Below are 19,536 nucleotides of genomic sequence, written 5' to 3'. Positions count from 1 at the left end.
TGCATACCTGGTTGCCCGTACATATTCTCCTTGTCTAAATTTGCGGTCATCTATAATTCTGCTACTCTTGTCTTAACTTAAAACAAGTCACATTCCTCTACCACCCCTGTGATCACTGACTTAAACTGGTTCCCAGTCGAGCAGTGTCTTGATTTTAAAAATTTTCTAACCCTGTTTTCAAATTCTTCTCTGACCTTGTCTCTTCCTGTCTCTTCAATCTCCTACTGATAGATAATGCTCTAATATCTGCGTCACTCCAATTGTGGTTTCTGGTAGGCCCCAATTTTAATTGCTACACTATTGATTACTAGCAATTCAAGTAACTTGGTCCCAAATCTCTGGAATTTTTTTCCCTACACCTCTCTGCCCATCTACCTCTCATTTAGTGGGCAGCACGGTGGTACAGTGGTTAGCACTGCTGCCTCACAGTGCCAGAGACCCGGGTTCAATTCCCGCCTCAGGCGACCGACTGTGTGGAGCTTGCACGTTCTCCCCGTGTCTGCGTGGGTTTCCTCCGGTTTCCTCCCACAGTCACAAAGATGTGCAGGTCAGGTGAATTGGCCGTGCTAAATTGCCGGTAGTGTTAGGTAAGGGGTAAATGTAGGGGTATGGGTGGGTTGCGCTTCGGCGGGTCGGTGTGGACTTGTTGGGCCGAAGGGCCTGTTTCCACACTGTAATGTAATGTAATCTAATCTAATCTAATCATTTGTTTAAACTACAATGAGTATAAGCCCAGATTGCTCAACCTTTTCTCATTAGACAACTCCTGCATCTCAAGAATCAGAGTGAGCCTTCTCTGAAATGCTTTCATTGCAGGCACACTCCTCCTCAAGTAAGGAGACTAAAACTGTACAGTGATACTCTTAAATAAGTCAGAAAAAAACCCTTTTGAATTCCTAGTTGAGAAACTAGACATAGGGCAATCTCGAACAAGAAGTCATAGTTTTAGGAGAAAGGGTAGCAGATATAAAACAGATAAGGGTAATGAAGCTGTGAAATTCACTACCCTAGAGTGCAATGATGCCAGGACATCAGCATTGATCACAGACTTTTAAGTCTATGAGTTGGAACGTCATGTTGAGATTGTACAGGACTTTGGTGAGGCCTCTTCTGGAAGACTGGGTCATTTCTGGTTGTCCTATTAGAGGAATGATATTATTAAGCTGGAGAGGGAGAAGAGATTTACAAGGATGTTGCTAGGAAGGAGGGCTTGAGTCATAAGGAGAGGCTGGATAAGCTGGGATCTTTTTCACTGAAGCACAAGAGATTGATGGGTGTTCTTATAGAGGTTTATAAAATCCTGAGGGGTATAGATAAGGTGATTAGCTGGCATCTTTTACTTAGGATGGGCAAGTTCAAGACTAGGGAGCATATATTTAGGGTGCAAGGAGAAAGATTAAAAAAAAACACAAGGTGCAATTTGTTTTACACAGGGTGGTTCGTATGTGGAATGATCTGCCTGAGGAATTGGTGGATGTGGGTACAGTTAGAATGATCAAAAGACATTTTGGACAGATACATAAATATATGTTTGGAGGGATATGGGTCAAATGCAGGCAGGTGGGGCTAGTTTAGTTTGGGATTTTGGTCGGCAAGGACTGTTTGGACAGAAGGTTCTGTTTCTATTCTGCATGACTATAATTAGACAGATTTTAAATGAGTATGGATTGCAGGTAGGCAAATGAAGTTGAGGCCAAGATGAGATCAATCACGATAGTGTCAAGTGGCTGAGTACGTTCGAGGAGCTGAGTTGCTGCCTTTCCCTTCTAGTTCTTACATAATTAGTTGCTATTCCTGTGTGCTTACTTTGTGATTTATCTGCAGGTAATTAAAATCCCTCTGTGCAGCATGATTCTGTATCACTCTCCATTTAGATAATATTTTGCTTCCTGCCTGATGTTTTTCTACATTATACCTCAAATGCCAATTTTTTTCCTAATTTGCTGAGCACATCTTTACCTCCTTTACACACACTCTTTTGTGCTTTGTTTGCAACAAGCTTTCCTTACTTTCTTTGTATCATTAGTAGATTCACCTACAATACAGTCTTTAGCATAGATTGTAAATAGTTGTGGAAGACTTGTGCAACTCTGTAGCAACTCACTCAGCCATTTGACAAACTGGAGTGAGGAAGACATGGTATTAATGTAGACAAATATATCCCTGGAGCCTGAGTCTTTAGAATAGGAGCTCAAACCTCACCACAGCAGCCAAAGGAATCAAGATTCAGTTAATACATTTGGAACCTAAAATGTTTCCAGTAATGGTGCCATAAAATTACCATTGATTGGATTTTCTAACAATCAGCCAAACTAACTGGTCTGGCCTGAATGTAGCTTCAGATCCACATTTATGTTTAACTTCTAATTTCCTCAAAAATGGCCTATCAACTGTTTAGTTCAAAGTCAGGGAAGTGTAATGAATGAGTTCACCTACTTATTTGTCAGGCTTATATTTGGTTCAAGGTTCTTTTCAGTTGAGACAAACAATTTTGACTTTTTTTTTGCAGCAACAATATTGTTTTAAAAATGCTACTTATTAGAAATATTGCAGAAGATCACCAGGTGACTGATGTGTACTGTTGTAGGAAAAGCTTTGGAAAGGATTATAAGAGAGAGGATTTATAATTATCTAGCAAGCAACAATTTGATTGCAGATAGTCAACATGGATTCGTCAAGAGCAGGTCGTGTCCCACAAACCTCATTGAGTTTTTTTTGAGAAGGTAACCAAGCGTGTGGATGAGGGTAGGGCAATTGATGTGGTATACATGGACTTCAGTAAAGCCTTTGATAAAGTTCCACATGGTAGGCTGTTGGGGAAAATGTGGAGTCATGTGATTGAGGGAGATTTAGCAGTTTGGATTAGAAACTAGCTTTTGTAAGAAGGCAATGAATGGTGGTTGATGGAAAATATTCAGCCTGGAATCTAGTTACTAGTGGTGTGCCACGAGGATCCATTTTGGGACCACTGCTGTTTATCATTTTCATAAATGACTTGGGTGCAGGCAGAGGTAAGTTTGCAGATGACACTAAAGTCAGTGGAGTGGTGGACGGTATGGAAGAAGGTTGGAGGTTGCAGGGAGACTTGGATATACTGCAGAATTGGGCCAGAAGGTGGCAAATAGAGTTTAATGCAGATGAATATAAGGTGATTCACTTTGGAAAGAATAACAGGAAGGCAGAATACTGGGTCACTAGAAAGATTCTTGACAGTGTGGATGTGCAGAGGCATCTTAGACTCCATGTACATAGATCCCTGAAAGTTGCCACCCAGGTTGATAGTGCTGTTAAGAGGCTCACGTAGTGACAGGTTTTGTTGGTAGAGGGATTGAGTTCCGGAGCAGTGATGTTATGTTGCAACAGTACAAAACGCTCGTGCAGCCTCACTTGGAATATTGTGTACAGTTCTGGTCGCTCCATTACAGGTAGGATGTGGAAGCATTGGAAAAGGTGCAGAGGAGATTTACCAATTTGTTGCCTTGTCTGGAGGAAAGGTCTGATGAGGAAAGACTGAGAGACTTTGGTCTGTTCTCATTGGTAGGAGGAAGGCTAAGAGGGGATTTGATAGAGACATACAAGATGGTCAGAAAATTGGATCGGGTGAACAGTGAGAGTCCCTTTCTTAGGATAAAGATCTCAGCTTGTACAAGGGGGCATAGCTGCAAATTGAGGCAGATGTCAGAGGCAGGTTCTTTACTCAGAGAGTGGCAAGGGTGTAGAATGCCTCGCCTGCCAATATAATTAACTCAGCCACATTAGGGGCATTTAAATAGATCTTGGATAAGTATATGGCTGATGATGGGATAGTGTGGGGGTTGGGCTTAGGTTGGTGCAACATTGAAGGCCAAAGGGCTTTTCTACTCTGCATTGTTCTATGTTCTAAAATTGATTTAATAAATCAGATTTTCATTTGCAAGAATTCCTAATGGATCTTGGTTATATGAAATCAAAATTTAAATGTTTGCGGCCCTTAGTCTGCAAGGTATTTACCCAATAATGGGCAAAGAAATTCAAAACATTTGTAAAAGATAGCTTAATATTTCATAGGAAGTACAAACTGGTTATATGTGGTCTGAAGGTTAGCAAATACTGCTGTGAAAGTAATGTGAATTTGGGATTTATAGACTTTTAATCCCTGCAATGGTGAAAATGTTTAAGAATTTTACGGAATGTTGTTGAGTGTTCTTAGAGACTATCACAAGGAGTTGCTGGAGATTAAGGAGCAGGAGGTCAATTGTAAGAATGTTTTGAGGTAGTTACTCTATTTGGGCATGGGCTTCTGCAGCTGATGAGTTTTCAGCATCACTTTGTAATTTTTAAATTAAATGTTTACTGTGAAATTTGTCATGTAACTGAAAATACTGTAGGTTACCCCCATCAACTGAACTGAATGTAGATAGGGCTACACTTGGGAACAAATTGCACAAGTTTTCATTTGAAGTTTGAGTCTGGATATGAGATATGTTTGGTCCCTCAATTCCATTGTCATTGCAGAAATTGTGCAAAAAGTTTGGACAATGTAAACAGATCATAACAGTTAAAACAAAACTTAATTGTTTTGGTTTCCTTGCTGAAATTTCAGAACATACAACAGGTATTTCTGTAGAAGCTGGAAGTATTCCAGGGCAATGCCCATTTGTGACTATCTGCTACTGATTTTATCAAGTCAATTTGCAAGAGCAAAAGAACTTCATTGATTGTTATGGAAATAAATTGAAAAGGTAGGTAGGGTGACAGCTTTTGGCCCATTTTAGTCTGAAGGTATTGATTTTCCCATCTTATTCATGGCTTTATTTGCTGCGGATGGATAGAAAAACAGGCTTGTAGTTGAGAGAGCAGTTTTTTTAAAAATTGAGATAAAAAGGTGCAGTCTGAACTCAATGGAGTTTTTTTTCTGTTCTCTTTTAAAATTGAGTCCAGGATCCAAATCTTCCAATGTCCAGGGCAGTGAAATCTAAACGTAAGTCTTTGCATTTGGAGCTCCCTTCACAGCGACCATGTCCAGGGCTGACCAGCCCCTCTCCATCCTTAATTATTACAAGTTTTGACACCTTTAAAATTCTACCTGAATCTAGAAGCATGTACCATTTTAAAAACAAAAACGTTAGTGTGTCCTCACCAATTGATTATCCTGCACTCATGGGTCTTACCCTTAACAGTTTGTGATGGCCCATTTTTGCATCAGCTGGAATTGGAAGTCCAACTGGTAAGAAGCAGTTTAAGTCCCAGAAGATGGCTGACTGGAAGATTTGGGTTTACTATAATTCACTCGGCAAATTTCCAAAATTAATGAGAAGTGGTCACTTTGTTTTGTCCACTTGGTGTATTTTAATGCGTTCTGTAATAAATTTTGATACAAACTTTGTGTATCACTTTGAATTTCCTGGTTATGTTTTGTGTAATTATGAACGAAATTTACAGTGAAATATGATAATATACACATTTAAGTCTACTGCTTTAAGATCTATTCATACCACTGTCTCCTGGTATTTTGAAAAACTCCATGTAAAGTTCCTGAATTTATTTGAATGATGTACTAAAGTAGATAATATTGAAATATTTAGGCGCAGCATTGCCTTTAGGCACCCAATATAAGTAACTGAGATTTCTGGAGTGTTACAATTATTTTCTTTGTTTTTGGGGTCTGTACAATTTGGTCAAGTTTGTTGATAATACTAGACGAAGAGAAACGGTTGAGTCTGAAAAGATACCTTAGGATAAGCATAATTAGTTGAATAGAAGGGCGAGTGGAACAAAGTTGATTGAAACTTTACACTGTTCAATACAGAAGGCTGAATTATCAGGTTAGACAGGGATGGGAATTTGGAAATGCCAAGTACTTAAAAGAAAGCACCTTTAACTTTTCTACTCTTCTGCTGTGTTCATAAGGTTCAAAATCTGACATGTTTTTGATCCACTGACTACAAAACAAAGGTTTGTGTGATTTGAGTGAAATTATGATTTCTTTTGCTCTTTCTTGAACTTAAATTTCAAAGTAAGTCAGGTCATTTTGTGTAATCAAAGGATTACATTCCCTTATTCTAAAAATGGAGCTATTATGTAGATCACTACAGTGCCATCTACAGGCATTGGATTTAATGCTCTATGTAGATTTTTTCAATATGCTGTGTGTACTGAATTTATTAAAGAAGAGATGCTCATAGTCATACGGCGCAGAAACAGGCCCTTCGGTCCAACTAGTTCATGCTGAACATAATCCCAAACTAGACTAGGCCCACTTGCCTGCTCCTAGACCATATCCCTACAAATCTTTCCTATTTATCTATCTATCCAAATGCCTTTTAAACATTGTAATTGTACCCACACAGTCCACTTTCTCAGGAAGTTCATTCCACACATGAACCACCCTCTGTAGAAAATTTGCCTCATGTCTTTTTTAAATCTCTCTCCTCTCACCCTAAAACTGTGCCCCCTTGTCTTAAATTCCCCCCTCCCAGGGATAAGACAACTACCATTAACTCTATCTATACCTCTCTTTATAAATTTCTTTCAGATTGCCCCTCAATATTCTATGCTCCAGTGAAAATAGTCCCACGAGAAAGTGAGGTGCGCAGATGTTGGAGATCAGAGTCAAAATGTATGGTGCTGGAAAAGCACAGCTGGTCAGGCTGCATCCGAGGAGCAGGGGAGTTGATGTTTAGAGCATAAGCTCTTCATCGGGAAAGTTGAAACATCGACTTTCCTGCTCTCATGCAGCCTGACCGGCTGTGCTCTTCTAGTGGCACACTTCGTGACTGAAAAATGTCCCAGCCTATCCAGTCTTTCTTTATAACTCATACCTTCCATACCTGGCAACGTCCTGGTAAATTTCTTTTGAAACCTGTCCAACTTGGTAATATTTGTTCTATAACTGGGTGACCAGAACTAGACACAATATTCCAGAAGAGGTTTTACCAATGTCCAGTCCAATCTCAACATGACTTCCCAACTCCAATAGTCAGAAGTCTGAGCAATGAAGGCAAGCATGCCAAACAGCCTTCCAGGAACATGGCACTCCAACCAGCACTCTATCAACAAATACATTGACTTGGATCTCATTTATCACCCCCTGAGAAAAAGAACAGGAAATGATGCCACCAACTCAAGGAAACTGAAACACATAAATAGAAAGCGGACTATACCACCAGTGCTTCATCCGGAGGCTCACTGATGATGTTAGCTAGTATGGTGACAAAACGTCTGGAAACGAACCTTCCAGCTCAGCGAGCAAATCTATATCCAGAACCTCAACCTGAGCTACAAATCTTCTCAAAACTCACTCTGTCTCCTGCTGTCAATTATGTAACAAATTGGCAAGCTCGTCATGAACCCCATGTGACCTAATTTTACTATTAGTCTACTAGGTGGAATGTTGTTACAGGCTTTACTAAAATCCAAATAAACGATGCCTACTGCTCTGCCATTATCAATCTTTCTGATAACTTCCTCAAAATTCTCAATCAAGTTTGTGAGACACGATTTTCCTCGCACAAAACCATGCTGACTATCTCTAATCAATTCTTGCCCCTCTAAATATTCATGAATCCCATCTTTCAAAATCACCTCCAACAATTTACCCATAATCGAAGTCAGGCTCACAGGTCTGTAGTTCCCAGGCTTCTCCCTAAACCCTTCTTAAACAAAGGTACAACACTAGCAACCCTCTAGTCATTGGGCACCTCACCCATGGCTATAGATGATGCAAATATTTCTGTATGGGTGTTGCAATTTCCTCCCTTACTTCCACAACATTTTGGGATACATTAGATCAGGTCCTGGAGATTTATCCATCTTTATATTCTCCCAGACCTCCTGAACTTCCTTTTCTGTAATGTGAATTGTTTTAAAAACATCAAGGCTTATTTCTCTGCATTCTCAAGACTCCATTTCTTTCTCCACATCTTCTTGATGCGGAATATTCATTTAGTATCTCTCTCATCTCCTGGGTTTCAGCTCAAAGATATGACCTCTCTGATCTTTAAGAAGCCCCTACCCTTTCTCTAGTTACTCTCCTTTGTAGAATCTCTTTGGATTATCCTTAACCTGATCTGCCAATTCTGTCTCCTATCCCATCTTTGCCTTCCTAATTTCTCTCTCAAGAATGCCCCTACACTCTTTGTATTGATTAAGAGATTCAATTGAATCAAGTTGTCTATATCTAACATAAGGTTCTCTTTTGTTCTTGACTAAACCTCAATATCTTGATTCATCCATTTGTTTCTTAATCTTACAGCCTTACCCTTCACTTAAGAACAAAATGCCTCCGAACATCACACTCTTGAATGCATCTCTCAAGTCAGAGGTCTTTTTATCTGTGAACATCAGTCTACTCTAATCATATCTGCCTTACTGACTTTCAGTTTTTTCTGTATTGAGCGGCTCAGGGTTCTTTTATTTATGTATATACTGAGTTGCCGGTGTTGGACTTGATTGGACAAGGTCAAAAATCTCATGACACCAGGTTATAGTCCAGGTTATATGGTGATTTTTCACCATCTATATATCCAGAAGTGTTCTTACATCCAACTGAGCTGCTTGGTTCCCATTGCCTAATCACCTGTGGTTCAGGTCTGTTCTCAAGCCTGATTAATCACCAGGCTTGGATCTTTCAACCTTCTCCTTCATCAGGTGGTTGTGGACACAGCAGTGCTCCGAAAGTTAGTGCTTCCAAATAAACCTGTTGGACTATAACCTGGTGTTGTGGTGATTTTTAACTTAATAACCTGGAAATATCTTGATATACTTGTGTTAAGGTTAAAACAAACATTGTGATTACCTGTTCGAGTCTATTTTGAAAATATTGTCATGTTCCTGTTATTATTTCCTCTGAGACTCATCGTGGGGTTTGAATAAGTTACTTTTGTCTTGGTTATGGTCTGCTACTAATCTTTTCTAGCAACAAATGTATTACATTTATAAACCTCAGAATTATTCCCTTGTTTATGTTTTTTTTCCCATCAAGGCCTTTTTAATTGAATCATTGAAACTATTTAGCTTGTTTAGAGCTATGCTATCTGCTTACTCCTGTGTTTTCTCAGTAACCTGTCAATTTAACTCATTCTTAATATATTCAGGTGGGTTCTAGTGCAGTTATGTGAACAGTTAGCCAGGAAATTTGACAATGAGAAACCTACTGCAACACCTGGGTAAGTATTAAAGTGATTCCTGAACTTAACTCACACATCCCCAGCTGCATCTCCCCAAGACTGCTTAGATCCCCCACTCCCAACTGGACCGTGATCTGACACCCTCTAAACCTTTCATGTACATGCACCTGTACCTGTACCTGTCAAAATGCCTTTTCAATGTCGTAACTCTACTTGAATCTACCACTTCCTCTGGCAGTTCATTCCACATGTGAACCACTCTGTGAAAATGTTGCCCCTCAAATCCCTTCTAAATCTTTCTCCTCATTTCTTAAAAGGTGCCCCTTAGTTTTGAACTCCCCTATCCTGGAGGAAAGACTCTCGTCATTCAGTGAAAAATGTTGCAGCCTCTCCTTATAACCGAAACGCTCTGATCCAGGCAACATCCTTGTTAATCTTGTCTGAACCCTCTCCAATTTGCTAATATCCTCCCTTTAGCAGGGCGACCAGAACTGTACGCAGTCCTCCAAAACTGGCCTCACCAATGTCCTGTTCAATCACAACATGACGATGCAATTCCTATACTCATTGGTCTGCGAAATGAAGACATGTATGCAAAATACCACCTTCATTACCTTGCCTATCTGAGCTGCAAATTTCAAAGGAACTCAACTCCTAGGTCTCTCTGTTTGACAACGCTACCCATGGCTCTACCGTTAACTATATAAGTCCTGCCCTTGTTAGTATTACCAAAATACAACACCTTGCATTTATCCAAATCAAACTCTATTCATCGGTTAAGGGAGAGTGGAACTTGGTAATCAACAGGAGGTCTCCTTGCTTGTGTTTAACTTGACACCATGATACTTCATGGGGTCTAGAGTCAATGTTGAGGCTATGCATGGCGACTCCCTCCTGACTATACACCACTGTGTCATTACCTCTGCTGGTTCTGTCCTGCCAGTAGGATAGGACACCAGGGATGGTGACGTTAGTGTATGGGGCATTATCTAGATGATACAATTTCTTGAGTATGACTATGTCAGGCTGTTGCTTGATTTTCTGAAACAGCTCTCCCAATTTTGGCATTGTGCCCCAGATATTAGTAAGGGTTGATAGAACTGTTGCTGTTGTTGCTTTTCTGGTGCCTATGTCAGTGCAAGGTGCTCTGCCCAGTTTCATTTTTCTGTTGAAACTTTATCGTGCTTGATGCAACTGAGTGGCTTGCTTTCAGAAGGCACTTGGGAGTCAACCATCTTGCTGTGGATCTGGAGTCACATTTGTGACCCCTGGTTCTAGACTCCCTCGTTGTGGGGATCATCCTTCTTGCTTTTACCCTTTCAAGTCCTGTTAGAAATTTATAGGTTACCCCGTTATTATTCTAAACTTCAGTCGATATTGTCTAAACTGATCCAGTCTAATTTCTTGCACCATTCCTGCCATCGCAGGCATAATTCTAGCAAACTTTTCTTCGCTTCTTCCAAAGCTAGAACATTCATCCTCCGATAAGAAGACCAAAACAGTACAGTGAGCGGCACGGTGGCAGTGGTTGGCACTGCTGCCTCATAGCGCCAGAGACCCGGGTTCAATTCCCGCCTCAGGCGACACTCTGTGTGGAGTTTGCACATTCTCTCCGTGTCTGCGTGGGTTTCCTCCGGGTGCTCCGGTTTCAACCCCCAATCCAAAAATGTGCAGGTTAGGTGAATTGGCCATGTTAAATTGCCCGTAGAGTTAGGTGAAGGGGTGAATGTGGGGGAATGAGTCTGGGTAGGTTGCGCTTCAGCGGGTCGGTGTGGACTGGTTGGGCCGAAGGGCCTGTTTCCACACTGTAAGTAATCAAATCTAATCAAAGTACGAGTACTACAGGGTGTGGTGTCATCACAGCCCTGTATAGTTGTTGCGCAATATCCCTGCACCTGTACTCAAATCCTTGAGCTGTGAATGTCAACATAACGTTTGCATTCTTCACCACTTGCATTCTTTCGGCAAAGATTGTACAATGAGACCCAGGTTTCGGTGCACTTCCCCTTTCCCAGTCTGTTGCATTCAGACAATCTGCCTTGTTATTTTTATTAACAACGTGGATAACTTTACAATAAATCCCATTACACTTACCCTCCACGCACTTGCCCACTCACTCAACTTGTCTAAGTCATACTGAAACATCTCTGTAACCTGTTCATGGTTCACCTTCCCAACCAGTATCTATAAGACATAGGAGCGGAAGTAAGTCCATTCGGCCCATCGAGTCCACTCGTGTCATTTAAAACTTGAAAGATAGCACATTTCGCTGCTGCTTCTAAATAATATAATACATGTTGTGAATACCTGGGGTCCTAGCACTCTGTAGACCTCTGGCTCACTAATATCCTACGGAAGGAAATCTGCTGTCCTCATTTGGTCTGGCCTACATGTATGTACCTGGCACCTTAACTTCTCTCTTACCTTACTTATGCTGCTCGACATCTACTGCACCAAATACACCAACTGCTGCCTTGACAAAGGGGCATTCTTTGCCATCCCCAAATTACCTTGCACTATGAGGGACTTGTTAGATTTCAGGGACACTCCACAAGTCTGCAAGAGTCATGATCAGAATCTCCTACTTGAAATGTGGAGCACGAAATAGAGAAGTAGGAATGGAGTGGCAATCTGACTGCGATTGCCACTTCTCAGAATATCCAGTCCAGTGTCTGGTGTTTCAGCTGCTTTGAGGACATCAACATTTGGAAATATCTGAGAATTGGCAGCACTGAGTCAGATTCAGGATATGGTTATAATTATGAAATAGTTTGCTGAGTTGAATTTCTCTTGTTCTGCTGCAGCTGAATAAGTACACCATTGAGGGAAAAAAACCAAATTGTGGATATAAAATAAAACATAGAATTGCGAATGTTGGAGATCTGAAATAGAAAATGAAAAGATGAGTTGCCATTCCAAGTGCATCCTTGAACAGAATGGAAATCAGAAAAGTCAGGTTAAACTTGCATTGACCCTTGGTCAAGCTGTTTTCGGAGGACAGTGAGAGTTTCTTGTGTTCGTATTATTTGTAGAGACAATGTGGTGTGAAAAAAGTTTAAGAAGATGATAAAGCCTCTCAATTCTTGTATTTAAAAGGAAAAAATGAACAGCCTGGAGCATCTTTTATTTTAGAAAGAAAAGAAGGCTAACGGGAGACCTGACAAGAATTTTTGAAGATAATAAGGCAGTTTGAACAGGTACAGGAGGCAGATGGTAATATAATGAGTGGTAAAGTCACAGAACCTTAAGCTGGAGCTCAGGCTAATCTTTTGGGACATCGATAGAACCTGTTAAATTCTGTTAATAATTCAGTAATTGAAAGCCAGTCTCTGTAATGGTAGCTATAAAATTTCACTTGTGGGAAATGTAAAGATACAGTGATAAATATGAGAGTCTATAATAAATGGCAAAGAAAATTCAGAACAAGACATACTTGGTGCATTGGCTTAGTGATTAACACCGTTGTCTTATAGCGCCAGTGACCAGGATGCAATTCCAGTCTTGCGTGACTATCTTCCTGTGTGGAGTTTGCATGTTTTCACCATTTACACCAGTTGACTGGTTTCCTCCCACAGTCCAAAACTGCAGGTTCTGTGGATTCGACTTGCTAAATTGCCCTAGTGTCCAGGGATGTGTCGTCTAGATGGATTAACTTTGGTAGATATGGTAGTTCTGGACGGGTTGCTCTTGCAAGGGTTGTGCAGACTCTTATATACTAAATAGTCTCTTTCTGCACTAGAGGGATTCTATGATAACTGTTGTAATAAGAATAAATGCTTTTAATGCAAAACTGGAAAAGCACTTAAGGAAGAAAATAGCGCACTTTTCAGGAACAGCTTTCTAAAGACTTGGAGCCCTCAGAAAGTTTTGCCTGGTACATTGTGCAAAGGGATGTTCCCCCTTTATTTAAGCAGTGGTGAAAGTTCTATATTCTCTCATTAGAGGAAACATCCACACCCACTCTATCAAGAGCCTTCAGGATCTTTTGTGTTTCAATTACCTCTCACTCATCTAGTTCCAGAAGATACTACCTAGCCTTTCCATTGTTTCTTCATAAGACAACCCATCCATTCCAAGTATTAGTCTGGAAAATCTCCTTTGAACTTCTTGTCGCACATCTGCATCTTTAAATGAGGTGAGCAATACAAGACACTGAGTTCCACATGTAGTCGCATCAGTGTCTTGTATGACAGATGCATAACCTCCCTACTTTAGTGAAATAATAGACCGAACTACAGATGCTGAAGACCAGAAAGAAAAACAAGAAAAACTGAGGAACTCAGTAGATCTGGCAGTAAATGTGGAGAGAAAAGCAACATTAATGTTTTGAGTCCAGTGGCCCTTCATCAGAACTGAAAGCAGCTGGGAAATGGTGGTATTTATGCTAATGATTAGGGTGTTGGTGATAGTAAGCCAGGAGAGAAGTAACTGCTGAGTGAGTCCTAACGAGAAATGTGTATAGTTGAAAGTGGATTGGCTGTTCTGGGAGCAACCCATATTGAACAGGATCTAAATTATTATACTTAATGCTGAATCCTGAGGGATGTAACCGAGATGGAAGATGTGGTATTATTCATTCAGCTTGTGTTGAGCTCTGCAGGAGGACTCAGACAGAAATGTTGGTATGGCATCACGATGGTTTGTTGAACTGGCAGGCAGCCAGAAGCATGTGGTCATTATTATTGATAGAATAATAATAACTACTTTAGTGTTCAGTCTTCCTAGCAATAAATGATAACATTTTATTAGCTTTCCTAATTACTTGCTTACCTGTATGATAACTTGTGATTTATACTGGAGGATACTCCGATGGGGTGGCATGGAAGCTCAGTGGATAGCAATGCTGCCTCACAGCCAGGGACTCTCGTTCAATTCCACCCTCAGTTGACTGCCAATGTGGAATTTGCACGAACTCCGGTAATCTTTTACATTAGGCAAAGGGTAATCTTTTTCATTGGGCAAGACAAAAAAAAAATGAAGAATGCTCAAACTGTACCAGTGATCATCAAGAATATTAATTTATTCTAGGTTCCAGCTCTCTATTTGTCTTTTCCATTCTTTCACTGTTAAAATACTGAGAAATTTTCATTTAGCTGGATTTTTTTTTTGAAATATTGATCGTTTACTCTATGCTCCTCTAGTCATTATAGTCCTCCTAGTATCCTCTGCTCTAATCTATCCAATCTTTCATTATAACTAAAGCTCTGCAGCCCAGGCAAGGCATCCTTTTAATGTTCTCTGATATGTTCACAAATTTATGCTCATGAGTCACATATTTTTTCCTGCAGGACTTGTTCTTTTTTCCGTTAATCCATTGAGGATCATGCTTGTATTTTTACTGTTGCTGATCCTGAATGTTTTCATCCCTGTGCTCAGAATTCAAGAAGTCTTTCATTTGTCCCCTGTTTAAGGACTTTTTAACATTTCAATTAATTCAAACTTTTCACTCCTTTCTTTGTTAACTGCTAAAAATGCATCATTGGCTGGTAACCTTCAGTTTTTCTGAACTTTGGGCTCAAGCTGAGTTTAATTATTTGACAGCTAATATTCTTCATTGATATTGTGATTTCTGGTGCTATTATCTTACTTGGATCACTTTTTAATATGACCAGATGAGGATCATCTCTGTGGTGTCATTGATAACTTAGATTGAGATGCAGATATAAATTGAGTTTACCAATTGAAATCATGAACCAACGTATTTTCAATTTCTTTTAAAGGTAAATTATAAATTTGCCTTAAATTAGTGTTAGATAGTTAGTTAGCAAGGATAATTGTGGGTTATGTGCTCATGCACTTTCCTAGTCAAACTGATCTTAGTTATACCACATATTGTTAAGGTGAAGAAAGTAGGAATTGGTTGTGAACCATTGAGGTCCAATATAAAATTAGCATCAGCAATTTCACTGCTATGAAACAAAATATTAAACGTAACCAGCCACTTATCAGACTTAAAAGTATTATGAATCATATATCAATGTGTTAATTTGATTGTAAATGGCTGGCCATACCATAGAAATTGATCATTTGACATTTTCTCATGTCCTTGAGATATCCTTGTAAATATGTAATGTCAATCTGTTTCTAAGCTTGTCTAGTTTTTAAAAGAAAAATAATCCTTGTGCTGAAGGGGAGTAAAATTCAACATGACTGAAGCCAGTTGTGTTTAAAGGTGTAATGAGGTTTCTTTTGTGACCTTGGAAATCTCTGAACTACTTGCAGATAGATTGCTATTTTCTTCCCTGACTTCACCTTGGTAATCATTGATTTAATTGTTTTCCGACTGTTGTATCAAACTCGTTTCATTGGAGTCTGGTTTTCTTCTGAGGTTACCCCCTCAGAAGCAGATGCATCAAATTCCTCTTGGTGCTACTAATCTCCTTGAGCTCACAATAATGAGCATTAGCTCAGTATACAGGCCCAACTACGATGATTATCAATGTCCTTAATTCCTGAGCAATTTCATGTTCTTCTTAATGTATTTCTTTATCCAGCAGTTATAATGCGCCAGCTTTGTGTTTCTGATTAATTGCTTTAAGTTAAAGGCCTGCACAAGAAAGTGTTATCTAAATTCTAGAATTCTTTTGCATATAAGCTGATAGTATACAACATTTTGAAAGGGAATGAAGTCCAGTTTAATTCTCAATTGTGCAAAATCATAATTTTTTTGTCACGTTCACAGATACCAGTTTTGTATTAAATTGCATGCTATGCTATTGTATTCCATGTATACTTGAGTGTTGCACCGCTGATTATATTGCTTCCTTCCCTCAGAATTTTTCCAAGAACATATTTGCAATTTTACAATCAGTAAAAGCTAGGGAGGAAGGAAGAGCACCAGAACAGAGACCCCCACAAAATGTAATACAACCGGTAAGAACAAACACACACATTATCTTTTCATGTTTTAAAAATATGACAAATTGTTGTAATGATTTTTGAAATAGGGGTCAAATCAAATCATTTAGATTTGTGATTAAATTGGACTGCTCTTCCAAAAGGTTATCTCGGGAATGGGTGGGCAGAATGGTGCAATAAGATTTTGAAAGTGAACCTGTATTAGTGCTGCATCTGCTGTTCATGTACAAGTAATCCGCGTCTCAGCAATTTTGATAACTAGAGCCTTTGTCTCACATTGTCAGTTTCCCACTTAAAAAGTTAAAACAGAGTAAAACATAAATCATTTGCACCAAAAATATTTAGTTTCACGTAGAAAACATGCGAACTATGCAAGTAATTTGTGCATGTGAAAAATCTTAGCCAATTCCTTTATATGCTATAATATTGTACTATAAACATCCTATGATCTATTGTTTGTCATGTCAGATAGCCTTTAAGTTTTGAAAAAAGTATATTCTGTATTTAATACCCAAATAGTACCAACCCTATGGTTGTACATTTATTGAATGAATCTTTGCTCAACTCTCAGTTGTTAAACGTATTCCTCTTCAATTTTCTTTTTCCCCCTGCAAATTTTATGTTTCATTTCAAAGGAGTAATTTTGTAATTGTTGCTTGATAATAAGTGTAATTTTGTGTGTTGCAGGACCCGGCATTGCGAAATAAACAGCCTATTCCAGCGGCATACAACAGATATGATCAGGAAAGATTTGCAAAGAAGGAAGGTAAATAAGTATTATTAAATGTACACACTCTTGCCCCACTCCAAATCCTCAAAAAGGAAAAGTTGAGAGACTTTCTAGATTTCTGTTTGGGCCATAGAAGTATTTGTTCCTTCAGTTAAATGGATTGGCAGTCACCAGGTAATGATCAAAGAAATACCATTTATGTGGCAGTATAAAATTTAAATCCGTGAAGTAAAATCAAAAATAAGAGTTACTTAAAATATCAAGTTGCAACTCAACTTGATATTTTAAGTAACTTCACTTCAAGTGTGTGGTGTTCAATAGTTTGTTTATGCTTAGGCAAATAAAGTATTTGACTTGAATTGTGGAAAAGTTACAGGAATCTTAAATACTGCTGAATATATCCGATGTCTTGAACCCTCATTAATTTCCATCCTTAATTATATTCAGTATGTAGGTTGAAGGGAGAGCCAATGTTAATTTTTTGTGATACATCAGTACTTATGAAATTTTGTACATTTAATTAAGTCTGTCAAAAATTTGTGACAAGATTATAGGCAAGCATGTTTGACTTGACAGAAAATTATTTTGTTTTAATGTCTTCTAGCAAATAAGATAAAATCACTTTCACATTTTGTGATGATATATCTGGTTTCTCTTTGTCCCAGTACGCGTCTCTGATTAGCTTGTGGAATTATTTGTTGGTCAAAGATGTATAAATTGGAATGTTCAATAATTGCTGCAGAAAATATCTTTCATCAATATTTTAGCATCAGTCTTCAGAATTTGGCCAAGATAGTGATTGTCCCCAGTGTCGAATAATTGCAGAGTCATAATAGCAAATTAATTTTGCCAGTTTGAGAAAGTTCAAACAGTTTAGTGTCTTCTGTTTTCAGGAATAACTATTTGATTGCAGTGGCTTTCAATACACTATATCCTTTATATAATTTATTATATTTAACACCTCTCTCATGAGGAACTGGTTTTCAGTGACACATTATCAGTAAAATGATAAATGAAGAGTTAAGTTCAAGTGCTATATAAGTTGGTTATTGTAGAAATTACAGATAAATCAACACATAAATTGATCAGAAAGACTTTGTCCATAAAATGATTTATAAACTTTTCAATTGGTAAGATTGTTTGAATGTAATTGATATTGTTGGAAGAATGAGGAGTCCTGAAAGGTAGCAAATGATCCAATTTCAATGGAAGAGTGCAACAATAGAGAAATGCTTGGTAATGTGCAATAATCTGTTGAAAGTACAAAGGTAAATAAGATGTATGGTACCTAGGGCTTTTGAAATAAAGCTGCAAAAACTGGGAGATTATGATAAATTTATGATGTTCAAAAGCAAAATAATGCTGTTTCTGGAAATGTGAAATACAAACAGCAAATGCTGCAGTACAGAAGAGGACCTACGGGCTTTATGGATTTTTATTCCTAAGATTCTTGGAAGTGTAAAGTATGGAAGGGATAACAATTATCAGGGATCCAGATGCCACACTGGATTAATCCTTAATTTCAAATCTGTTCCCCTATATTGGGGAGCCGGGTACTTCTGATTATATTATAGCAATATAATTTTTGCATAATGCTTTTAAGGCTGTTTACAAAGTTTTTTTGAGGAAGTGAAGCAAAGCTAAACATTTGCATATCATTGATTGAATACCATATTGCACTTGATGGTATAGATCCTTATTCCAATTTGGAAAAGCCTGTTTAAATGCAGGGTTTTTCAAGAATTAAACATTGACTTTGCAGGAGATTTTTGATTCAAAGTAAGCTTTCTCATGAATTAAGCATTCATGTTGTTTGAAGGTCTGCAGACTATTCAAATGGAAAGTTTGAAAAATTGCATTTGCGAGGACATCATTTGTGTTTTAAACTTAGAAAATCATATAAAAGATTTGTTGAAATAATTTGGTGTATTGGCAGTATGTTTATTGACCATTTCAAATATTTTCCTGCAAGTGAGCAGCTTGCTTGAAAAATACGGTTAGGAAATTTATTTTTAAAATATTCAACATCTAAATTATTTAATTAAATAGAATAGAGATGACTTGGTGGTCGATGTATTGCAGCTGAAGGATATGAGTGCTAGTGGATGCACGTGTGATTCACAGTGATCATATCTGCAAAGGTTGGCTGCTTGAGGACTTTTGGCTCAAAATTGATGAACTGGAATCTGAACAGTAGATGCTGCAACACATCAGGGATGGGGAGACTCAGCTGGATACTTTCAGGAGACAGTTATTCAGCTGTGATTATTTATATCAAATATGGTCTGCAGTTAGGGCAGGAGGATTTAACTGTGAGCGATGCAGGAATTGGAATACAGCATGTGGCGTTGGAGGAGACTCAACAAATGCCCTTGTCTAATAGGTACATAATTCTTGCTTCTGGGGTAGATGAGGGCTCACACTGCAAGGAGGATAAGTGAACTGACCACTGTACTGTGATTCGGAGTGTCATTCAAATGGGGATAAGCAAGAAAAATATTATATCAGTGAAAGATAGCATAGTTAGGGAATCAGAGAAATCAAGAAGATTTGTAGCTCAGGTTGTGGATGAAGTTGTTGATTTGCTCACTGAGCTGGTAAGTTTGTTCGCAGAAGTTTCGTCACCATTCCTGGTAACATTATCAGTGCCCTTCCGGTGAAGCTTTGGTGTTCTTTCCAGCTTGCTATTTGGGTGTCTGGGTCTGCTGGGGTTGGTAGAGTCATTTTGGTTTTGTTGCTGGTTCCGTTTCTTAGTGGTTGGTATATGGGGTTTAACTCTACATGTTTGTTAATGCAGTACCAGGTTGAATGGAAGGGTTCCAGGAATTCCCGTGCATATCT

At 38.7% G+C, this 19,536-nt stretch overlaps 1 protein-coding gene across 1 annotated transcript in view; it reads left to right on the top strand.

The window, feature by feature from the left end:
* cdc73 (cell division cycle 73, Paf1/RNA polymerase II complex component, homolog (S. cerevisiae)) overlaps positions 1-19,536 on the top strand; it is a 319,379-nt gene that overhangs the window by 52,998 nt on the left and 246,845 nt on the right. Inside the window, exons 8-9 of the mRNA XM_043699805.1 lie at positions 15,882-15,980; positions 16,653-16,731. Of these exons, the coding sequence (XP_043555740.1) occupies positions 15,882-15,980; positions 16,653-16,731 (178 nt within the window). The remainder of the gene's footprint in view (positions 1-15,881; positions 15,981-16,652; positions 16,732-19,536) is intronic.

Source organism: Chiloscyllium plagiosum, chromosome 11 (genome assembly GCF_004010195.1).
Source record: "Chiloscyllium plagiosum isolate BGI_BamShark_2017 chromosome 11, ASM401019v2, whole genome shotgun sequence".
Lineage (NCBI taxonomy): Eukaryota > Metazoa > Chordata > Chondrichthyes > Orectolobiformes > Hemiscylliidae > Chiloscyllium > Chiloscyllium plagiosum.
The sequence above is the reverse complement of the archived record's forward strand: the minus strand, read 5'-3'. Positions and strand labels throughout refer to the sequence as shown.